Genomic DNA, 11386 nt, shown 5'->3' on the forward strand with positions numbered 1-11386 from the left:
TTTAAAAAAAAAAAAGACCCTTAAAAATAAGACTTTAGCATGGAATTAGAAATTAAAAAACAAAACAAAGACCTTCAAAGGCCAGACCCAAATCGCTTCACAGATGAATTGTACCAAACATTTAAAGAATAAAAACTCTTCAAAGATTCTTCCAAAAAATAGGATGGGACTGAATAACCCCAATGGATGCTAAGGCCAGTACTACTCTGATATCAAAATAAAGGTCTCACATAAAAACACAGAAGCGTTACATAATTCTAAGTGCACCCTTTATGATTAGAGAGGTAAAAGTCCTGCGGAAACATGGGAAATGAAGCCTAGCAGGGGGAAGACTGTATGCTGAAACCTGAGGCCCCGTCCTCATACATGCCAACCGCTAAGCAACCTGGCCTCTCAAGGAGATGAGGCCTCCTGTACTCCCACACTGCACAGCACTGCCACTGCAAAGGTACCCAGTCCAGAACAAAGCCCACTGGGTCAATAGTAACGCTTGGGAAACTCTCCTAATACTGCCAAGTGGTACTTCCAAAACAGAGGTAGAAACATTTAAAAAGGGAAGTCTCTTGATAAGGCCAGCACTACACCTTCTAGTGGTGAGTACCTGAGAGAGAACTGTTGGGGGATCTCCAGCCACAATAAAGGGGAAGCTTGTCATTGGGGTGCTCAACACTAGAAAAAACACCCGCCAGTCTCCACAACAGCTGAAAACAGACACAGATACTTACAGCCAACCACTGGGCTCAAGTTGGGAACCCTCCGGTTGAATGAGGGCAAGGCTGGAAGAGGTTGAGAAGGAGAGCGACCCCATAGGAAGACCAGCAGTCTCAACTAACCCAGACCCCTGAGATCATTCAGACACTGAGCCACCAACCAGGCAGCATACACTAGCTGGTATGAGGCCCTGAAACATAGACAGCAAAGGACTGCTTGGTCCGGCCTCAGTGAGAGAAAATGCACCTATCCCTCAAGAGACTTGAGGCCCTAGGGACTGGGTCTGGTAGGGTGGAGTTGGGGATGGGCCCATCATGTTAGAGACAGGGGAGGAGAAATGGGATGAGGAACTATTGGAGGGCTGACTGAGGGGGGATAACAACTGGACTGTAAAAAAAAAAGATTAATATAATGATGATGATGATAATAATAATAAAGTAAAACAGAAACTCACACTAAACAACACAAAATAAATAACTCATAGGTCCTTTGCTTATCATGGACAAGTTTTTTCCCGAGGGCAACTCACCCAGCAAGGTAAGCAACCCCAGCATCCACAGAGCTGCCTGTAGAGAAAAGATCTCTCTGTCTCTCTCTCTCTCTCTTTTTTTTTTTTTTGGTTATTCGAGAAGGTTTTTCTGTGTAGCCCTGGCTGTTCTGGAACTCACTCTGTAGACCAGCTGTCCTTGAACTCAGAAATCCGCCTGTCTCTGCCTCCCAAGTGCTGGGATTAAAGGTGTGCACCACCACCACTGCCCGGCGAGAGGATCTCTTTAGCAAGACTTAAACACTTCTTTTAATTGTGTGCTGACTTTGGGATAGAAAGACTAGTCAAGAGTCAAGAGCATATCCTTGCTCTTGGAGACCTTCTGAGGTGCATTCCTGGCATCCACATGGGACAACTCACAGCTGCCCTTAACTGCAGCCTCCACAGGCACTGCGCTCACGTGCACAAACATACACAGATAGGTACACATAATTAAAGTCTTATTTTTAAAATATGCTGCTTACTCATAGACAAAATAACCAGTCAACTCTAAATCCAATCCCATCCTTTACAAATAAGATGTGTGCTGAGGATAGGAAAGAAAAAAGTGACAGCTAGTTTTACAAATCGTAAGTGAAATTCAGAAATGAGCTATGTGCATTCCTTGATATATATTCCTGTTAAAACCAGTGGAAAATAACTCTTTGCTAAATAAATAAAACTGAAAATATAAAATAGCAATCAAATACGAAGTAACACTATTATTGAAATAATTAGGTTCTCAAAATTTTTATGAATGAAATTCCACTTCTAACTCATCAAGTAATTATAAACATTAAAGACATCTTTTAAAATATCAATCGTTAAATATACTTTAGAAATGATTTTAAAATATTAAGAAAAATTATCAGCAGAGAACTTGCTTTTACCTATTAAAATAAAAAAAACAAAAAACAAAAAACAAGCTAAGCAGAATGGTATCTGTCTTTAATCCTAGCATACAGAGAGCAGAGGCAAACATATTTCTGTGAGTTCAAGGCCAGCCTGGTCTCCATGTCAGGCACAGTTAAATGGAAATACCCTGTCCAAAACAAAAACAAGCCAACCAACCAAATAAACACCATACTAAAAAAAAATCTGTAGCAATGTAAAAGAAATCACTAAGAAATTACCTGCTTTCTCTGAAGTTCTAAGAAATACCATATCTGATGGAATTCTTTGGTTCTGCAAAAAAAGTAATATGCTAATTAAAGATATATATTACCACAATGCCATGACATAGTAGAAATAGTTAACAAAGACAATTAGAATGTTTAAAGTAAAATTGCACTGAAATAGCTATTATTTCTAATTTTCATTTGAAAATCTAACACTTTAATTTACAATTTAGATGCTTTTAAATAACAGCAAGCCATATATATGGCATTTACACAGATCTTGTCTGGAAAAGGTTAAATATTATTTCCACAGCATCTTAACCAAACACACAACACAGTAGTACTGTCACATAAGAATTGCATCCTATTCATTCCAAAATTCCCTGGAAAATAGAAATGGTTGAGTCATGGCCAACACAAGGAACACACCATCACTAAGATCATTCATTACCTTGGATAAACAAATAAACAATAAGCTAACACCAGATACGCCCACAATTTGAGGAACTATTTATTCTCTAATGAAATTGAATAGGATAAAATTAAAAATACTATGACATATTTAAACTTTTACAAGTCACTTTTCAAGCATTTATTATTAATAATTCTATGAATTAAAAATGCTAGAGAAAAAATCAACATAAAGGAAAAGTATACCATTAAAATAATACTTCATATAATTTCACAAATTTGCATATATACCATAAAGAAGTGGCTTACTCACCAGTTCATGAATAATGAAACAAATACAAGTTAGTAGGGCTAAAAAAAGACATGCGGTACAGCTGTTTCTTTCTCACACTAAGAATAAAGGTGATTATAGAAGATCTACAGATTCTTAGGTCAAAGAAAAACTGAGTGAAAATTCAATAGTATTTTTAAAGGAAAGTAATAATTATCTGACAAGAAAATGAGTGGAGCAACCAAATTCAGGAAAGCTTTAGGAGGAAAACATATGCACACATGGAACACACTGTAACTCCAACAGAGCAGGAAACTGGGCAGGGGGAAGAGGGAGGAGCCTGGGAGGGAGCTAAATCAAACAATGCTTAAGGGCTTTAGGATCAACAAGGTCTTCCTCAAGCATATGGGGAAATGTGATGGCCAAGAATTGAACAAGACATACACACGGACTAACTATAGCCTAGGCAATGAACATTAGACCACAGTGACACATTGGGAAGCCAAGTATGCCAATGCCAAACAAGAAAATGAACAAGTAGACCCACTCGTATGAGGATACCAGACTCATGAGAAAGCTAGCACTGTGAGCAATAAGAAAAACAATCTTGCTAAGAAACAGTCCTAAGAAAAGGAGAGCCTGACAGTGGAGCGATGCATGCCTAGCCTCCCCAGTAAGTCCACAAGAACTGATTCACATCACAGTTGGAATGTTAAAAGTCAAAACAGAATTCAAAGAGTGGATGCAGATCAACCCTCAGCAAAGGACAGTATGACTTTAGTGAGGAAGGGCTTCTTCAGCAACTCCACATAAAACAAAAACTCTCTAGCCTCAAATGGAAAGATTACTAAATTAGACTTCCCTAAAATGAAGAATTTCTATTCAAGTATGCCCACCTGGAAGGAAGCTGAAGCCTGCAGCATATACTTCAGTGGGTGCTGACCACAAGACAGAAAGGCCTGGAAACTCACAAGCAAAGAAAAAGGCCCACTCATAAGAGAACAAGGGATTTTCTCAAGCTCTTACCCAGATACTACAGAAAGACACATAAGCCATAACAGAAGTTACCAAATTATTTATTAGATGTTAGAGAAATTTGCTTATATTAAAGCCACACTTAAAGCACACATACCAGAAAGGCGCATTGAAAATGCTAAGAATGCCGAGGTTGGCAAATATACAAAACACTACATACAGTGGACACAGCATTTCCCAGTCATTTGTATGATTTACCATAGGAAACATATTCATGTTTAAAACCCATTTTCCTCCCAGGCATTTATGTAGCAGCATGTGTGCACAATTAACAATGTCAAATGTCACAGAAGTATAAGAAGCCACCTAAATAGACAGCAGTGGCAGAATGCATGAAAGGTGCTTGTGCACAGATGTTGCTAGTACACGGAACCTACCAGGGACCATGAACCCATAAAGTCCAGGCTTTTTTAATAGTCTCATCACTACACTTCCATTAGGTCTACAGGCAAAGACTCCTGTAGCTTTGTACTGTACGCTGAAATAGAGAAGTGTGAGTATGCAAAATTTGTAAAACTTTTCCCCAAAAGTGTTTCAGCTATTCTGGGTCCCCCAGATTGTTATGCAAATTCTCTAAAGCAGTGTGTCCATTTCTACCAAGAAGTCAGCTGAGGTTTTTAAGATGACCTAGCATGATCTACAGGTCATTTTCTGAAGTACTGCCAACTTGCCAATAGGAACATATATATCCACGGGGGTCATTTCTTTAACATGTTTCAATCACATTTAAATTTTCAAGTTACAAGTTTAGGAGCTCCTCTGTTAGATCTATGTTAAATCTTTTATCCTTTGGATGCTAATGTAAATGGAATTTTCAGATTATTCATGTCTTAAAACTATGGTATCCCAGACCAGTCGTCCATTCAGGGTAGCTGAACTATCTCTAACTCATGGTTATCGTGAATGCAGATGTAAACATTCTTGTAAAAGAGTCTATATCAACATAAATTAGTATTTCTTTGTGGCAAAGACATAGGAATTATATTTATTTATTGTGGATGTGGATGTGTATGCGCATGCATGCATGAGCCACAACACCCATGTAAAGGCCAGAGTTCAACCATGTAGATCCAGGGGTCAAACTCAAGTCATCGGTCTTGGCAACAGGCATCTCTTATCTGCTGTGCCATCTGTACTAGCCCTAGGTACAGGGATTAAAGTGCTGGGTCAGTAGATGCTTAAACTGGGTTTTTGGTTAGTTGGTTTGATCTTTGTTTTAGAAACTGTCAAGTGATTTTCCAGAATAACTGTACCATCTTGCCGTTGTCAATATTTAGTGACATCAACATTTTTAGAAAGTATCTCTTCCAATTCATATGTCTTCCAAATAACTATTGAAGGCATTTTTTTCGTGTTTATTTTCATCTGAAATTCCTCAGTAAAATGTTTTCTTAAGTCTTCCATCTCTCAGGTGAAAATCTTTCCCTTCTCAGATTTAGGAAATTTTACACTCTTTATTAGGTTTATAGTACTCAGATGCTTGCACTCAGTAATGACTCTGCAATTTCTTTTCCTGTTAACATTTTATTTGTGACAGTAGTTTCTCTTCTTCCACCATGTGGGTTCCATGGATCAAACTCAGGTCTACAGGCTTGTCAACAACTAATTTACCTGCTGAGCCATCCTGCTGGCCTCTTCTACTTAATTTAAACTTTTATTTTAAGGTTTCACACATAAGTACTGTATTTACATGATTTGTACAATCCTCTTTAATTTCTGCCTTTAATTTCTCTTTCAATCCCTCTCAAATGCATGACCTCTTCTTTATTTATTATTAATGCATATAGTTTCTTTCAAAAGACCCTTGAATTTTATAATAAGATGAAATTATATTTTTGTAGTATGCATTATTCTTTTGGTATATAATCTAAGAATTGTATTTATATATCTAGATTCAGAACATTTTTTACCTCAAAAGGTTACATTTTACATTAAGCCCAGAATCTTCTTTTTAACCTATGGATGCATTCATTTAATCTTTGTTTCCTTTTTATTTCTAATTGCTTCTGTACCTTTTGAAAAGTTACTTGTGCATCTCGGGGTGGCCTATTTCTGGGTTCTTCCTAAGGTTTCATGTGCACAAGTGTATGTCCACCTCTCTCCTAATTGCACTACACTGATTAATGTAGCAATGGAGTAGGAATGGCATGGGAAGAGAGTCATCCCATTGTGCTTTTGCTTGTCGACCCTCTTAACTATTACAAAACCTTTCCAAACTGGTTTTAAGACAGACCATCTGTGCTATTTTTTTTTTTTTTAAACTGAGAGAAGAAAAGGATGGAGGAGGAAAAGAAGAAGAAAAAAAAAGACAGGACAGGAAAAGGGGAGGGATGGGAAGAGGGAGAAATGGGAGGAAAAGAGGGAGGGGAAAGATGGAGGAAGGGAGGGGAAAGATGGAGGAAGGGAGGGGAAAGATGGAGGAAGGGAAGGGATCTCCCTGTGGCTTTGACAAGATCTGTATTACTGGCTGCAATTGGTAAATGTTTTTTCCAAGATTGTCTTGAATAGTTGTCGTCTGTTTTAACTATCCTCCTCTGGTGTTAGTACACCAATAATTCTGTACTATAAAACAAGGGTAGAATATACCCTATTTTCTGACAATTACTATATGAAACAAATGTCAAATGCTCTTTAAAGACCCAAGGAGTAAATCTATACCTGGATATTTCCTTTTCACATTTTCTACATTTCTAATGCAACTTCTTCATTGTTTTTGTTTACTTTTTCATTATTCTACTGGACATTTTCCTTGACACCAACAAAGCAGCCCCCTATTTCACATACCTCTGTTTAATTAATTTTATATGGTACATTTTCTACATATTTTCTTCACCCTACTCAAGTAGTGTAGTTGAGGTACTTTGCTTGTCAATGACATAAAGTGCATGCCTTAATTGCTGTATTTAGATAATTCACAGTGAAAGTGATTAGTTAGCATGCATCATTTATTCTCACTTTTGTCTGTGGTTCTCATTTGGTCCCGCAAAGGGTGTTAGCTGGGTCCTTTTCAGGAATCCATCTTTGCTTCCTTAAAGTATCCCACAATGCTTCTACTTACAGACTTTCTATCATATACAGTTCTAGTATATGCAATAGAAAATACAGAAAAAAGTTGTTTCCTCCTGGCTTCTGGAAAGAGCAATTGTTCTCTCTAAGCCGGCTCTGTGGACTAGTAAAGGAACGAGTCTTTGATGCTCTGCTCTCAGTCCTGCCTGCTGGGCTGTGTCCAGGCTTCTTCCTAACCGCAGATGGACTTACTATCCGCCACATACATGCATGTAACCTCTGAAGGACTCTACTTCTACACAGCTTACTAACTTGATATGTGTAAAGACAGCAGACAAATTGTGGCCTTTTTGATTCTTCATTTAAATACAGGCATAAAGGTATTTCTGACTGTGGGTAGATGGACTTTTTTGTTTACACAAATAATTTATGCATCTTTATCTCATTTATATTAAGCTCTAAAATAATCCAAAGCACTGAAGCATTCTACACGTTTACATAGTTGCGTTCATATCATGCTTATTTGTTTTTTTTTGTTGTTGTTGTTGTTTTGTTTTGTTTTGTTTTTTTCAAGAGAGGTTTCTCTGTATAGCCCTGGCTGTCCTGGAACTCACTCTGTAGACCAGGCTGGCCTCAAACTCAGAAATCCACCTGCCTCTGCCTCCCAAGTGCTGGGATTTAAAGGTATGTGCCTCCACTGCCTGGCATGCTTATTTGTTTTAACAAAGATTAAAACAAAATTTGGGGGGGAGGGTAGAAAAAAGAAAACCAGAAAACTCTTGCAAATGGTATCTTCAGAAAGTTCCCCTTTAATATTAGGGCCTAACTTAGAAGAAAATTTAGAACTTCTAATTTCCACCTGAGACACACACTGCAACAAGTCAGGCCTGTGAGTGGATTCTCTGAAGGAGCTGTAGGGATGCTTGTGCTGTTCAATACTATCACCAAAGCAGCACAGACCATTACACTCAGATGACGTCTAAGGTAAATCAGTGGCAGAATGCTACCTGGCATGTACAAGGTCCCCAGTACCAAACTAATTTATTAATTCTACAAGTGAACACATAAAGAAGCAGATTTCATGATTAGTAACAGCACCCAGGCATTCTGAATTACAAAACAAAAAAAAGTACTATCAAGCCATCTGTATAAGGAAAATACTTAAATCAAGTAATGAGAATTAGATAGCAAAGTGACTTCACACTGCCACCTTCAATTCTTGTATGGACTAAGCCTTAAACTGTGGTGGTGGTGGTGGTGGTACTAGAAGTCCTAAGGAAAGCGTTATATACAAGGACCATCCCCAGTCCTAAGATGCAATGTTTAACAAAAGACATGGAGCTCTTCCAGATTCCAGGAGTGACATAAAAATACTATAATTAGTCTAACTGACTTCAAAATATCAACTCTACTCATAACACATAAAATAGTTTACAGATCCCTACAAGGCCTACATTTTTACAGTCACTAACATCTCAGCTATTTCCCTTACTGTAATAGCTTCCTTCCCTTTTAAAATTTAATATAAAGTATAACAAAAGTTCAGCAGTAGAATTTAGCATAAAGGAGACCCATAGTTCACTACCCATAACCAACAATACGGCAAAAGATGAAACTGCATATTAATCAATAAAGAAGGAATGCAACCTATGACAGAAAGAAAACACCTTAAGAAAATTTGAATGCCTAAGATGTACTAAGTTATGCACTCTGTCAGAATCTACCTTTCAGAAATGTGCAAAGATAGAAAGAGGATCACTAGAAAGCTAACAACATAGTAAATAAACAAAGGAGAAACTTGTAGAGAATGAATGGCTACAAGGCTAGTAATTCCGGGCATTTACACAATGAACACTGCCAATGTCTGCTTCAGTACCCTGTGCATGCTAAGCATGACCCACTCTGTGAAATCAAACCACATCCCCTGTATACAGAATAAAGGAACAAGAAGATCATTTCTATGGGAAGAAAAAACTGAGTCCCAGGCAGACAAGCTACCAGCCAACAGCAGACTGAAGTTAGCTCTGGAGGAAGCCAAGTGAGTATTTACCCAGGAGACTTTTAAAAACCAACAAGGAATTTCAGGAGAATACAGATCACAAAGTAAGAATAGTCTCAGAAAAGATATGTCCACAGCACTGATATCACGGTGCACCTGGGTGGTGTGCACGGCGCTCCACAGTAGAGACAGCGCACCAGAAGAATCTCTGACAGAGACACAAGTATGTGCAGGCCCTTACATGTCACAGGGTGAGACAGGGACAGCACTCCAGAGGAAAGCCCTTACCTGCATATTGCCCATCCATTCCCCTCAAGACCACAGCAAACCTGACTGTCTCCATGCCTTATTTGCTCTTTTGAAAACAGGGCTTCTTCCCATCATGGCCTAAACTATTTTTCTAGTGCTCCTTAACTTTCACTCATTCTCCCTTTAAAATTTTAAACCATAAGAGTTGGAGTTAATGACTGTGTATACTATAGCCATCGGGACAAGTAAAATCTGAAAACTGTTGTAGAATTATTAACATTTTGAACACAATTCTGAGGTCAAATGAGATACATTAAACAATTAACATAGGGCAGACTTTTAAAAGTATGGCTTTACCTACAGACATTGAAATATATAGTAGTAAAATAGAATATATAAATATCTAAATGTGGTTAAAAATACATCAAATCTTACACAAGCACATTAAGAATTAAAATACCTATCTCAATAGTTCGTTTGAAGTCATTACTTGTAATTAAGCTAATGTTAATGACTATTATACATACAGATCTAAAATATATTAAAAAATGTATCAACCTTTTCCACTATGATGAGGTCTCCAACTTGTATGTCTGAACTCTTAACTTGAACTTTACCTTAAAAAAAAAAAAAAAAAGAAGTACAATCAACCCAGGGAAGCAAACGTGTACCAGAGAGTAACTTTTCATAAGTAATCATTTTAAAACATATCTAGAGCAATAAAAGAACAAATAAAAATTTAAAAATTAAAAGCAGAAATTTCTCGTCATGCTTTAAGTTACATTTTGGATAGACATAGTCACACATAATAAATGTACCTAGTATCTCATCCGACAACTGCACAGCAGCCCTTGTTTACTCTGACACACTTCTGCACTTGTCCCATTGGCAAAGTCCCTCTATTCCAGAACTCGTAAGCACAAAGCAACATAGTCTCTGTCAACATGTAGGAACTCAATCAACACCAGTCTTATTTTTTTTTTTACACATTTCTACCATTTAAAGGCTTAACTTTAAGATGTTATGAATATTCAGTATCTGAGTGGCTACTAAACTTCAGAATAAGATGGTATATTGTGACATGCCCTGCTTCACTTAAAAAACAAAACAAAACAAAACAAACAAAAACAAAAACAACCAAAACAACCCCACTAAGTATTTATCCATCCAGTGACAAGGAATTTCTCCTTTAGGTGTTTCTCCAACAGAAACTAAAACTTAAATGAAAAAGCATCCATAGACGTTTTACTCAGAACGATCAAAATCTGGGAAGAGCTGGGTAGCCATCTTTGAGAGAGATGACAACTGTATACTGGAACCCTACAGGGTAATAGAGAGACTGGCCAATATAGCATCAGTCCTAGATCTCAAAAGCAGCCTGAAATAAGCAAACGCAACAGAGTACACACAAGTCTGTCAAAGTCATGGATCCCTGGACTTGTCAGGGTTTTGCTGCTGAGGCCCACTCATGTTGTGACATATCCTCAATGGTTGTCTTGGTCAAGAAGCATCCTCTTGTGTGGGTGCAGCGCAGCTGGCTTTTATCAGTTGTTCAGTGAGAAGTATAACAAAGCCAAGTGGGTATGAAGACAATGCTGCACTTCCCCTCTTCCAGACCAGGCCTATCTTATACTGTGACAAAAATCAAAACTTTAAAAGGTTGTATGTGATATTGGAAGGTGGCTAGTGTGACAGAAAGCCATGACATGAGCAGAGTACACGGGTCTGAGATGCGTGTGGAAGAGAGGATGTAGGGAGAGTTAGAGCAGACACTGCCTCAAAGTTTAAAATGGACTGGTGGTGTGGCTCAGTGGTAGAACCTGCACACAAAATCCTGGGCCCAGTTCCCTATATCACCAAAACAGCAGCAACAAAGCAGGGAAAAGACCAGATGCCTAAGCCAAAGCAGGGCAGTGCATGTCCTAAAGGAACACGGTGTACTGGCTAGTTTTGTGTGTCAACTTGACACAGGCTGGAGTTATCACAGGGAAAGTAGCTTCAGTTGGGGAAGTGCCTCCATGAGATCCAGCTGTGGGGCATTTTCTCAATTAGTGATCAAG

At 38.2% G+C, this 11386-nt stretch overlaps 1 protein-coding gene across 2 annotated transcripts in view; it reads right to left on the bottom strand.

Moving 5' to 3' along the window:
- Atp9b (ATPase phospholipid transporting 9B (putative)) overlaps positions 1-11386 on the bottom strand; it is a 203146-nt gene that overhangs the window by 139902 nt on the left and 51858 nt on the right. For both annotated transcript variants that reach the window (XM_031366142.1, XM_031366141.1), the window contains exons 6-7: positions 9885-9943; positions 2371-2422 (exon numbers count right to left, since the gene is read on the bottom strand). In XM_031366142.1, the coding sequence (XP_031222002.1) occupies positions 2371-2422; positions 9885-9943 (111 nt within the window). The remainder of the gene's footprint in view (positions 1-2370; positions 2423-9884; positions 9944-11386) is intronic.

The sequence above is a fragment of the Mastomys coucha genome, unplaced genomic scaffold, assembly GCF_008632895.1.
Source record: "Mastomys coucha isolate ucsf_1 unplaced genomic scaffold, UCSF_Mcou_1 pScaffold13, whole genome shotgun sequence".
Taxonomy (NCBI): Eukaryota; Metazoa; Chordata; class Mammalia; order Rodentia; family Muridae; genus Mastomys; species Mastomys coucha.